General features: G+C 50.0%; 2 protein-coding genes across 5 annotated transcripts in view; both read right to left on the bottom strand.

Moving 5' to 3' along the window:
• The window catches only part of SIPA1L3 (signal induced proliferation associated 1 like 3), a 308,993-nt gene that overhangs the window by 73,790 nt on the left and 222,461 nt on the right, over positions 1-12,742 (bottom strand). For all 4 annotated transcript variants that reach the window (XM_050768874.1, XM_050768873.1, XM_050768876.1 and 1 more), the window contains exon 10: positions 7,863-8,137. In XM_050768874.1, coding sequence (XP_050624831.1) covers positions 7,863-8,137 — 275 coding nt within the window. The remainder of the gene's footprint in view (positions 1-7,862; positions 8,138-12,742) is intronic.
• SPINT2 (serine peptidase inhibitor, Kunitz type 2) overlaps positions 1-12,742 on the bottom strand; it is a 230,800-nt gene that overhangs the window by 165,058 nt on the left and 53,000 nt on the right. The window lies entirely within an intron of this gene.

Here is a 12,742-nt window from a genome sequence, read left to right as displayed (position 1 = left end):
CCAGGCACAGTGGCTCATGCCTATAATCCTAGTACTTTGGGAGGCTAGGGTGGAAGGATTACTTGAGCCTAGGAGTTTGAGATCAGCCTAGGCAACATAGGGAGGCCCTGTCTCTACAAAAAAATTAAAAAAAATTATCTGGGCATGGTGGCACATGCCTATGGTCTCAGCTACTTGGGAGACAGAGGAGGGAGGATCACTTGAGCCTGGCAGGTCAAGGATGCAGTGAGCCATGATCACACCACTGCATTCTAGCCTGGGCAACAGAGTGAGACTATCTCAAAAAAATTAAATAGGCCGGGCGCGGTGGCTCACGCCTGTATTCCCAGCACTTTGGGAGGCCGAGATGGGCGGATCACGAGGTCAGGAGATCGAGCCCATCCTGGCTAAAATGGTGAAACCCCGTCTCTACTAAAAATACAAAAAAAAATTAACCGGCCATGGTGGCGGCACCTGTAATCCCAGCTACTCGGGAGGCTGAGGCAGGAGAATGGCGTGAACCTGGGGGGCGGAGCTTGCAGTGAGCCGAGATTGCGCCACTGCACTCCAGCCTGGGTGACAGAGCGAGACTCCGTCTCAAAAAAAAAAAAAAAAAAAAAAAAAAATAAATAAATAAATAAAATAAAATAGTAATACAAAGACTAGCACGTTATACCTCTGTATAGTATCTTGCTTTTTTTTTTTTTCTATTCCCAATTAACAATATATCGGCCAGGTGCAGGGGCTGATGGCTGTAATCCCAGCACTTGGGGAGGCTGAGGCAGGTGGATCGCTTGAGGTCTAGAGTCTGAGACCAGCCTGGCCAACATGGAGAAATACCATCTCTACTAAAATACAAAAATTAGTTGGGTATGGTGGTGGGCTTTTGTAATCCCAGCCAGTTGGGAGGTTGAGGCAGGAGAATTGCTTGAACCCGGGAGGTGGAGGTTGCAGTGAGCTGAAATCGCACCACTGCACTCCAGCCTGGGCAAGGAGAGTGAAACCTCGTGTAAAAAAAAGAAGAAAAATGGCCGGGCGTGGTGGCTCACGCCTGTAATCCCAGCACTTTGGGAGGCCGAGATGGGCGGATCATGAGGTCAGGAGATCGAGACCATCCTGGCTAACACGGTGAAACCCCGTCTCTACTAAAAAATACAAAAAACTAGCTGGGCGAGTTGGCGGGCGTCTGTAGTCCCAGCTACTCGGGAGGCCGAGGCAGGAGAATGGCATAAACCCAGGAGGCGGAGCTTGCAGTGAGCCGAGATTGATTGTGCCACTGCACTCCCGCCTGGGTGACAAAGCGAGACTCCGTCTCAAAAAAAAAAAAAAAAAGAAGAAAAACAAAACAAAACATAACAAACAAAACTTCAGCCTTGTGGCCCAGGGGGTAGGAGGAAGACACTGTGTATTCTCCTCGGTGTCTGAGAGGGAAAGCATGGGGTTGGCGTGCAAGCCATGCAGCCTGGCTGGTGGCAGTGATGGCACTTCTGTCCCGTCCTCACTGCTCCCCTCAGCGTTCACTGCAACAGACATTTGAGCCAAGAGGCTGGAGAGAGCCCAGAGCCAGGGTTATCAGCCCTGCAAATGAGGTCAGCTACACACCTCTGCATTTGAAAAACAACAAAAACCACCCAAGTCCTGACCCACGCCCACCCCTGCAAATGGGAGATCCTGTTTCAGCAGCCGCCTTGCAAAGGGAGCAGGAGGGAAGGTCTTCCTCCCGAACAGGGCAGGGAGAACTCGTCTGTTTGGTTGTACTCTCCCTGGCCCTGTCTCCCCAAAGCTGGAGAACCGCACACTTTTCTTTGCGTTTCATTTGGCCCTACCTGCATGTTTGGGGTGACAGTCATGCAACGGGCGAGCTGGCTTATCGTGTGCACCCATGGGAGTGTGTGGAGAAGGATGCGTGTCCTTCCCCGAGAGGGGTAGTCACCAGGGCATTCGCCTGTGGGGTTATCTGGCCTTGACTTGCCCCTGCAGAGACGTGAGCAGGTGTGGCTGCGCTTTGGCTCCGGGCAGAGGAGGAAGGCGGCAGGGGAAGAGGGCTGGGAACGGGAGATACCTGGGGCGTGACTGGAGTCCTGAGGCTGAGCCATCGGGGGTGTGGGTAGGGGTGGCCACACCCTCAGGTTCAGGGTTTAGGCCTGCTCAGAACTGTCCCCCACCAAGGGAAGAGAGAGCAAGCACGACTCAGGAAAGTGAGGGTGGGGAAATCACTCGCATGCCCGCGTATTAACAGCTTGTGATGGCTTTCGGAGACCGCACAGTATAATGGAGACAGGCCAACCTGGATTTGAATTTTCTTTGCTGCTTACTAGCTGTGCAACACGGCAAAATGATTTGTTTGCCCTGGGCCTCGGTTTTCTCATCTATAAAGCAGAGATCACACCAGCCCTGGTGTGAGCCCAGCAAGGTCATCTGTGAATACAGTACTCATCGGCACCCCATCTTGTGTCCTCCTCTTCGCTCAATCTGCTGCAGCCATGCAGGCCCACTTTCTGGTCTGTCTCCGAGCCAAGGGCCTTTGCTCTCACCTTCGGGCCTTCCCAGACCACCCTGTCCAATGTGGGTTATGTGCCCTTTACAGTCCTCACATCCAGTACCTCAGCATCAGTGTCTCTCAAGCGCCTCCTATAGGCCAAGTACTGTCCCATTTTTTTTTTTTTTTTCCTGAAATGGAGTCTCGCTCTGTCACCCAGGCTGGAGTGTAGTGGTGCAATCAGCTCACTGCAACCTCCGCCTCCTGGGTTCAAGTGATTCTCCTGCCTCAGTCTCCCGAATAGCTGGGATTATAGGCGTGTGCCACCATGCCCGGCTAATTTTTGTATTTTTTGTAGATACAGGGTTTCACCATATTGGCCAGGCTGGTCTCAAACTCCTGACCTTGTGATCCGCCTGCCTTGGCCTCCCAAAGTACTGGGATTACAGGCGTGAGCCACCGAGCGTGGTGTTTTTTTTTTTTTTTTTTTTTGAGAAAGCTTCAGTGCAGCGGTGTGATCATGGCTTACTGCAGTCTCAGCCTCCTACCTCATCCTGAGTAGCTGAGACTACATGCATGTGCCATCACACCTAGATAATTTTTAAAAATTTGGGCTGGGTGTGGTAGCTCACACTGTAATCCCAGCACTTTGGGAGGTTGAGACGGGCGGATCACATGAGGTCAGGAGTTTGAGACCAGCCTGGCCAACATGGTGAAACCCTGTCTCTGCTAAAGATACAAAAATTAGCCGGGTGTGGTAGTGCATGCCTGTAGTCTCAGCTACTCAGCAGGATGAGGCAGAAGAATTGCTTGCACCCAGGAGGTGGAGCTTTCAGTGAGCTAAGATCATGCCACTGCACTGCAGTCTGGGCAACAAGAGTAAAACTCTGTCTCAAAAAAAAAAAAAATTGTTGTAGTGGCGAGGTCTTGCTATGTTGCCTAGGCTGGTCTCAAACTGCTGGGCTCAAGTGATCCTCTGGCCTTGGCCTCCAAAAGTGCTGAGAGCCACCAGCACTCCACAGTCACAAGCCATTCACTGGGTCTGACCTGTCCTATGTGCTTTACAAGTTGGATCTCTTCGACTTCACAAACGCTCTTGTGGAAAGGACGTTATTGTCCTTGTTTTACAAATGAGGAAACCAGGCACAGGGTGGTGAGGCCACTTCCCTAGGGTTGCAGGTAACAAGGGGAAGAGCTGGGATTCAAACCTAGACAGCCTGCCTCACTGCAGAGCCTGCCTCCCCCGCTATGCTCTCCTGCCTCCCCACTCTGTGATCTGAAATCATCTCATTCATTTACTTGTTTACTGTTTGTCTCCCCTGACCCACTAGGGCCTCACTCCATGAGGCCAAGGCCTCGGCTGTCCTCCATGCACTGCTTCCAGAGCTGGGAACATGGTGCATCTCTCTCATTGGTCACTTCTGGAGGTTGCTAGGGACCAACTCATTATTCTGAAAACTGTTTTTATCTTGCCTTCTCTGTACAAATTATACCACAGGGTAACTGAACGGTTACAGAAAGAAAGCTCTTTTTAGAAGCATTCCAACCAATACATGAAGAAGGAACGACAGAATGAAGATGGCACTCGTCTGCAAGCTGTCATGAAATGATGGATCTAGGCAGTGCCTAGCAGTGGCTGCTTGGCTGTGAAACAGGGCTGAAGGGGACGTGTGGTGATGCTAGGTGCCACTGTCTGAAGCCTATGCTCGCCTTTAGTGTCACTTGCAGAGGGACACCAGGCACGCAGTGCCTTCTTGCAGATGCATACCTGGGAGTGCTGCGTCCGAAAGACATCACACTGGGGCCTGAGCAAGCTTCCATCTTTGACTCTAGTTTACAGAAAATACCAGTGGTGGAGCAACAGGCTAAAGAACACCATGGGGAGGCGGCCAGCTAAAGCCAGGAAGTGGGAAATTCCAAGGACAGGTGACCTGGTTTCTTTCCAAAATAAACTGCAAGGAAAAGGCGAGGCACAATGGCTCATGTCTGTAATCCCAGCAGTTTGGGAGGCTGTGGCGGCCAGATCACCTGAGGTCAGGAGTTCAAGACCAGCCTGGGAAGCATGGTGAAACCCCGTATCTATGAAAAACATGAAATTTAGCCAGGCATGGTGCTGCACGCCTGTAGTCCCAGCTAATCAGGAGGCTGACACAGGAGAATCACTTGAACCCAGGAGGCGGAGGTTGCAGTGAGCCGAGATTGTGCCACTGCACTCCAGCCTGGGTAACAGAGCGAGACTCTGTCTCAAAGGAAAAAAAAAAAGAGCCTTGAGAGATACATCAATCAAATACAATAGGAGAATTCTTTTTTTGTTGAGGCGGAGCTTCATTCTTGTTGCCCAGGCTAAGTACAATGGCGCAATCTCAGCTCACCACAACCTCTGCCTCCCGGATTCAAGCAATTCTCCTGCCTCAGCCTCCCGAGTAGCTGGGATTACAGGCATGCGCCACCACACCCAGCTAATTTTGTATTTTTAGTAGAGATAGTGTTTCTCCCTGTTGGTCAGGCTGGTCTTGAACTCCAGCTTGGTTCAGGCTGGTCTTGAACTCCCACCTGGTGATCCGCCTGTCTTGGCCTCCCAAAGTGCTGGGATTATAGGCGTGAGCCACCGTACCCTGCCTAATAGGAGAATTCTGATGAACAACTGTTAAAAAAAAACAAAGAGATGAGGTCTCCCTCTGTTGCCCAGGCTGGACTGCAGTGGCACAATCATGGCTTCCTGTAGCTTCAGCTTCCTGGGCTCAAGTGATCCTCCTACCTCAGCCTAAAAATAGCTGGGGTTACAACTGCACTATTTTTTTTTTTCCTTTGGGCAGAGATGCAGACATGGGGGTCTCACTGTGTTGGCTAGGCTGGGTCTTGAACTCTTGGCCTCAAATGATCTTCCCACCTCAGCCTCCCAAAGTGTTATGATTATAGGTGTGAATCCAGCCTAGATAGTTGACATTAAGAAATTACTGTTGGCTGGGCACAGTGGCTCACGTCTGTTAACCCCAGCACTTTGGGAGGCCGAGGCGGACGGATCATGAGGTCAAGAGATTGAGACCATCCTGGACAACATGGCAAAACCCCATGTCTACTAAAAATACAAAAATTAGCTGAGCATGGTGGCACGTGCTGGTAGTCCCAGCTACTTGGGAGGCTGAGGCAGGAGAATCGCTTGAACCTGGGAGGCAGAGGTTGCAGTAAGCCGAGATAGCGCCAATGCACTCCAGCCTGGCAATAGAGCGAGACTCCATCTCACAAAAAAAAAAAAAAAAAAAAAGAAAGAAAAAGAAAATACTGTTAAGACCAGGTGTGGGGGCTCAAGCCTGTAATCCCAGTACTTTGGGAGGCCCACGCAGGCAGATCTCTTGAGGTCAGGAGTTGAGATCAGCCTGGCCAACATGGGGAAGCCCTGTCTCTACCAAAAAATACAAACATTAGCTGGGCATGGTGGCACATGTCTGTAGTTCCAGCCTCTCGAGAGGCTGAGGCTGAGGCAGGAGAATCGTTTGAACCGGGAGGTGGAGGTTGCACTGAGCCGAGATGGTGCCACTGCACTCCAGCCTGGGCAACAGAGTGAGACTCCATCTCAAAAAAAAAAAAAAAAAAATTAATAAAATAAATAAATAAATAAAACACAAACAAACAAAAAACAAGAAATACATGAAATTACTGCTAAATTTGTTAGGTGTAATTTTTTAAAAAAGGTCTTTATTGTATAGAGGTACATTCCAGGATCTGGAATTGTTTTAGATAATCTAAGGTGACAGGTGGGGCAGGAAGAGGATATGGACATAATACAACAAAAAAACGAAAACCTGGCCGCATGTTGGTAAGTGCTCAGAGGGCCCAGTATACTTTTGTTCCCTGCAGTAGGATATTTCTTTTTATTTCTTTTTTTTCTTTTTTTTGAGACGGAGTCTCGCTCTCTCTCCCAGGCTGGAGTGCAGTGGCGCAATCTCGGCTCACTGCAACCTCCGCCTCCTAGGTTCGTGCCATTCTCCTGCCTCAACCTCCTGAGTAGCTGGGACTACAGGCGCCCACCACTACGCCCGGCTAATTTTTTGTATTTTTTAGTAGAGACGGGGTTTCACCATGTTAGCCAGGATGGTCTCGATCTCCCGACCTTGTGATCCGCCCGTCTCAGCCTCCCAGAGTGCTGGGATTACAGGCGTGAGCCACTGCGCCCAGCCTTATTTCTTTTTAATTTTGGTGGGTACATAGTAGGTGTATATATTTATGGGGTACATGATATGTTTTGATACTTGTAATACACTTTATGTTTGAGATGTTCCATTAAAAAATGAAACAGCCTGGGGAGGCTCAGCACTTTGGGAGGCTGAGGCAGGCAGATCACCTGAGGTCAGGAATTCAAGACAGTCTGGGCCACATGGTGAAACTCCGTCTCTCCTAAAAATACAAAAATTAGCTGGGCGTGGTGGCACGCGCCCGTAGTCCCAGCTACTCAGGAGGCTAAGGTAGGAGAATCACTTGAACCCGGGAGGTGAAGTTTGCAGTGAGTTGAGATCACGCCACTGCACTCCAGCCTGGGTGACAGAGCGAGACTCCATCTTAAAACAAAACAAAAAAACAAAACAAAAGAAGTAAGTCACCTACCAGCTTCCCAGTGTGCGTGGAATAAAACCTAAGCTTCTCCCATGGCTCATGAAGCCCACACCATCTGCCTGGTCACCTCTGTCCTTTGCTCCCAGCTCTCACTCCTGCTTGCTCTGCTCCAGCCACACCAGCCTCCCTGCACTCCAGCAACGCACCACCTATGTACACTGGGGAGGCTGTGCCCTGGCCAGCTCCCGTCGGGAGCCCACTGACCAGAAAACCACATGGCTGCCTCCCCATGGAGCCTTCTCTGCCCGCCTTGTAAGCAGCTCTCCCACTGTGCTGCAGCCCCTTCGTTATCCTGCTTTAATTCCCTTCTGAGACTTCGCACTACCTGATCCTGTGTGACACACCTATTTCTTCACGGCCTGTCTTTCCCTGTAGAACACAAACCCCAAAGGAGCAGGCACTTTGTTGTGGTCACTTTGAACAGAGCTTGCACATAGCAGGGGCTCAATAAACACATTTTGAACAAATGAATGAAGTGTGGGGGGCCCACAGGCAAGCGACTATTAACATCGTGTGCTTCATGCAGAAAACAGGAAGAATGAGGTTCTCCCTTTACAGGGCAACTGTGGAGATTAAATGGGATCGTGCATATGTGAAGGGCTAAACCAGTAACTGGCATACAGTAAGTGCTCTGTAGATGCGCCCTCCCCATCCTGTCACCGTTGCCATTATTCCTGCCTAGAAGGGCCTATGCCCCCTCTATTGGGACCTCAAGTGACAGTGCCAGGGAGGTCTCATGCCAGCGATCTGGGAGCTGCCACCCACCACCCGGCTGAAAGGCGGAGGCCCTTACCTCCGGGGTGTGCCGTCCTCGAAAGGCGGGATGATGACCACCTTCACGGTGACAGAGGTGCGCAGCAGGTCGATCATCTGGTCGTGGGTCAATGTGACCACGGCCACCTTGCAGATCTCCACCAGTCGGCTGCCCTGCCGGAGGCCAGCCTGCCAGGCGAACCCGTAGTCCTCGACCTCGGCCACCGTGCCGTCGTACTTCACGTGGAAGCCCAGCTGCCCGAGCCCGTTCCGCCGCAGCGTCATGTCCACTGTCTCCCAGCCATTGGTCATCACCTGCAGGCCACAGGCAGGATCGAGCCTCAGAAGCTGCCTGGGTCAGTTTCCCCACTTTGAGGTCAAAAACCTGCTGACTCCCATCTTTTAATACCTTCCTGGGCGATGGCAGGAGACCTGAAGGGGGAACACGCACCCGGTCCCAGCCCGGCTTCCTGATTTCTGGAGGGGAAATGTGGCTATGCAACCCAGTGGCTTCTAACCTTGCAGAGACAATGGCAGTCATGAGCTATGGCTCCAAAAGCCCCGACCTCCCTCCTTCTTGGGGTCAGTGGGATTGCACTTCTTGGCTCCTTTGTGGTTGGGTGGGGCCCTGGGACTTGTTTTGGCCAATGAATTGTGAGTGGCACTGGCATGTCCTCTGGGCTGCGGTATTTGTTTATTTTATTATTTATTTATTTTTGAGACAGAGGCTCACTTTGTCACCCAGGCTGGACTGCAGCGGCATGACCTCAGCTCACTGCAACATCTGCCTCCTGGGTTCAAGCGATTCTCCTGCCTCAGCCTTCCGAGTAGCTGGGATTACAAGTGTGTGCCACCACGCCTGGCTAATTTTGGTATTTTTAGTAGAGACAGGGTTTTACCATTTTGGCCAGGCTGGTCTCGAACTCCTGACCTCAAGTGATCCACCCGTCTTGGCCTCCCAAAGTGCTGGGATTACAGGCGTGAGCCACCACGCCTGGCCAAGAAAAGGAATAATTTTATGTCACAAACTACTCTACACATTCACGTTTTACACACAGGCCCACAGACACAAATATTCCTTGCAATTCAAATCTGTCACATTCTTGAGTGTGGATAGCAAGAAGAGTTTGGATGGTAAAGGACTTACCTGAAAATGTCACTGAATCTGTTTGGTTCCTGATTTGGATGGCGAGAATTTGGAAAGTGGGGGAAACATGTCTGACCAAAACAATGCTTCATAAAATAGTCTCATCTTTACTCACTGAGGCACACTGTGACACTTTTCATTGTTTCCCATACTATTACTACGGCAGAACCCTTATAAAGGGGATCAGTGCCCATATAAAAGAGGCCTGACACGGTGGTGCCTGCCTGTAATCCCAGCTACTCGGAAGGCTGACTCAGGAGAATCACTTGAACCCGGGAGGTGGAGGTTGCAGTGAGCTAAGATTGCGCCATTGCACTCCAGCCTGGGCGACAGAGTGAGACTGTCTCAAAAAAAAAAAAAAAAAAAAAGAGGCCCAAGGAACTTGTTCACCTCTTCCACTGTGATAGCAAGAAGGTGACATCTGTGAATTTGAAAGGGGCCCTCACCAGATATTGAACCTGCAGGTGCCTTTATCTTGGACTTCCTGGCTTCTGGAACTGCGAGGAAATAAATTTCTCTAGCTTATAAACTACCCAGTCTAAGCTATGTTGTTATATTCAGGCTAAATGGACTAAGATATCTAACCTTTAACATTGTTGTAACTCAGGATGAGTGCAGAGCCTCACGCCTGTAGTCTCAGCACTTTCCCAGGCCAAGGCAGGAGGACTGCTTGAGCCCAGGAATTCAAGATGAGCCTGGGCAACATAGCAAGATCTCCTCTCCACTAAAAAAAAAAAAAAAAAAAATTAGTTGAACATGGTGGCATACTCTTGCAGCCCCAGCTACTCGGGAGGCTAAGGTGCAAAGCAGGCTTGAGCCCAGGAGACTGACGCTGTAGTGAGCAATGACTGTGCCACTGCACTCCAGCCGGGGTGAGAGCAAGATCTTGTCTTTAAAAATAAAAATTAAAATCAAAAATTAAAAAAAATTATGTCTCTGTGATTGATTTTATAGCCCATTCATGGGTGACAATGTGTTTATTTGACAATAAGGAATTATCGTTAATTTTTTATTTTATGTATGATGACAAGATACTTATGTTTTAAGAGTTTGTATCTTTTAGAAATAAATATTGAAGAGTTTACGGATGAAATGATAGGATGTCTAGGATTTGCTTCAAAATAATTTGGAAAGAGAGGGAGAGAAGAAAGAAACAAGATCAGCCATGGGTCAGTAACTGCTGAGGCTGGGCTGGTGATGAAGATTTGGGTTCTTTTTTTTTTTTTTTTTGAGACGGAGTTTCACTCTTGTTGCCCAGGCTGGAGTGCAGTGGTGCAATCTCGGCTCACCGCAACCTCCACTTCCCGGGTTCAAGCAATTCTCCTGCCTCAGCCTCCCGAGTAGCTGGGATTATAGGCGTGCTAATTTTGTATTTTTAGTATAGATGGGGTTTCTCCATGTTGGTCAGGCTGGTCTCAAACTCCCGACCTCTGGTGATCCACCTGCCTTGGCCTCCCAAAGTGCTGGGATTACAGGTGTGAGCCACCGTGCCCAGCCAAGACTGGCCTTCTTAAATGATTCCTTTTGCTTTAGTGTATGCTTGCAATTTTCTATAATTAAAAAGTAAAATTCGGCCGGGCGTGGTGGCTCACGCCTGTAATCCCAGCACTTTGGGAGGCTGAGGCGGGCAGATCACGAGGTCAGGAGATAGAAACCATCCTGGCTATCTGGTGAAACCCCGTCTCTACTAAAAATACAAAAAAAACTAGCCGGGCGAGGTGGCGGGTGCCTGTAGTCCCAGCTACTCGGGAGGCTGAGGCAGGAGAATGGCGTGAACTCGGGAGGCGGAGCTTGCAGTGAGCCGAGATCTGGCCATTGCACTCCAGCCTGGGTGACACAGCAAGACTCCGTCTCAAAAAAAAAAAAAAAACAACAACAAAAAAAATTAGCTGGGTGTGGTGGCGGGCGCCTGTAGTCCCAGCTACTCGGGAGGCTGAGGCAGGAGAATGGCGTGAACCCAGGAGGTGGAGCTTGCAGTGAGCCGAGATCACCTGCCACTGCACTCCACCCTGGGCGACAGAGCAAGACTCTGTCTCAGAAAAAAAAAAAAGTAAAATTGGGCTGGGTGCCATGTCTCATGCCTGCAATTCCAGCACTTTGGGAGGCTGAGGTGGGAGGATCACCTGAGGTCAGGAGTTCAAGACCAGCCTGGGCAATATGGTGAAACGCTATCTCTAGTAAAAAAAAAATACAAAATTAGCTGGGCGTGGTGGTGCACACCTGTAATCCCAGCTACTTGGGAGGCTGAGGCAGGAAGATCACTTGAACCCGGGAGGTGGAGGTTGCAGTGAGCTGAGATCGCGCCAATGCACTCCAGTCTGGGAGACAGGGTAAGACTCCATCTCAAAAAAAAAACTCACAAAAAAGTAAAATTCATTTGAAAGCAAAGGTGTAGCTTAGTGCCTCAGAAGAGAAAGCTGTGGCTGGATTCGTCCTAGCCCATTCCTTCTGCTCTGGGAGTCAAAATTCTTCTTCCCTTTGAAGCTGTCCCTCTTGTGTCCAAGGAGTTTGGCTGTGGGTTATTAAGCAAAGTCCTGTGTATCTGTGCCCACAATCAATTAGGCCACACCAGCCCTCAGAGTTGCAAGCGGTTCCTTGGAAGGCCCGACCTTCCATAGAGTCCAGAGAGAGAGAGTAGGCAACAGCTCAGCAAACACTGCTGTGGCAAGGCCTGCCAATGCTGTTTGTTTTCCATTCCCCCTGCCTCTGCCTTTTGGTAATTAGGTCCAGGCCTCCTCTGTAAAACAGAGTTTTGATGGGCACGTGGCCACCAAGTTGGGGACCACATTTCTCTGCTTCCTTTGTAGCTGGGTATGGACAGATGACTCAGTTTTGACCAACAGGATATGAAGTGATGAAACTTCCACGTCGTGTTCTTTCTTTTTCTTTTCTTTTTATTTTTAGAGACGGAGTCTCGCTCTTGTCACCCAGGCTGGAGTGTAGTGGTGCGATCTCGGCGCACTGCAACCTCCGCCTACCAGGATCAAGTGATTCTCCTGCCTTAGCCTCCCCAGTAGCTGGGATTACAGGCGCCACCCACCATGCCCAGCTTTTTGTATTTTTAGTAGAGACTGGGTTTTACCATGTTGGCCAGGCTGGTCTCCAACTCCTGACCTCAGGTGATCCGCCTGCCTCGGCCTCCCAAAGTGCTGGGATTATAGGCAAGAGCCACTGCGCCCGGCTTTTTTTTTTTTTTTTTGGTAGAGATGGGGTCTCGCTCTGTTGCCCAGGCTGGTCTGGAACTCCTGGCCTCAAGCAATCCTCTCACCTCAGCCTCCCAAAGCTCTGGGATTACAGGCGTGAGGTACTGCATCCAGCCAAAATCTTCTAAATCAGGGATGTCCAATCTTTCGGCTTCCCTGGGCCACATTGGAAGAACTGTCTTGGGGCCAGGTGCAATGGCTCACATCTCTAGTCCCAGCACTTTGGGAAACTAGGCCGGTGGATTGCTTGAGGTCAGGAGTTTGAGACCAGCCTGGTCACCACGACAAAACCCCGTCTCTACTAAAAATACAAAAATTAGCTGGGCATGGTGTTTCAAGCCTGTAATTCCAGCTACTTGGGAGGCTGAGGCACAAGAATCGCTTGAACCTGGGAGGTCGAGGTTGCAGTGAGCCAAGATTGTACCAATGCACTCCAGCCTGGGCGACCAGAGCGAGACTCTGTCTCAAAGAAAAAAAAAAGAATCGTCTTGGGCCTCACACGAAATACACTAATGCTAATGATAGCTGATAAGCTTAAAAAAAAATCACAAAAAAATTCATAATGTCATA

The sequence above is a fragment of the Macaca thibetana genome, chromosome 19 (genome assembly GCF_024542745.1).
Source record: "Macaca thibetana thibetana isolate TM-01 chromosome 19, ASM2454274v1, whole genome shotgun sequence".
In the NCBI taxonomy this organism is placed as follows: domain Eukaryota; kingdom Metazoa; phylum Chordata; class Mammalia; order Primates; family Cercopithecidae; genus Macaca; species Macaca thibetana.
Note: the sequence above shows the minus strand (reverse complement) of the source record. Positions and strands in the feature narration are given on the sequence as shown.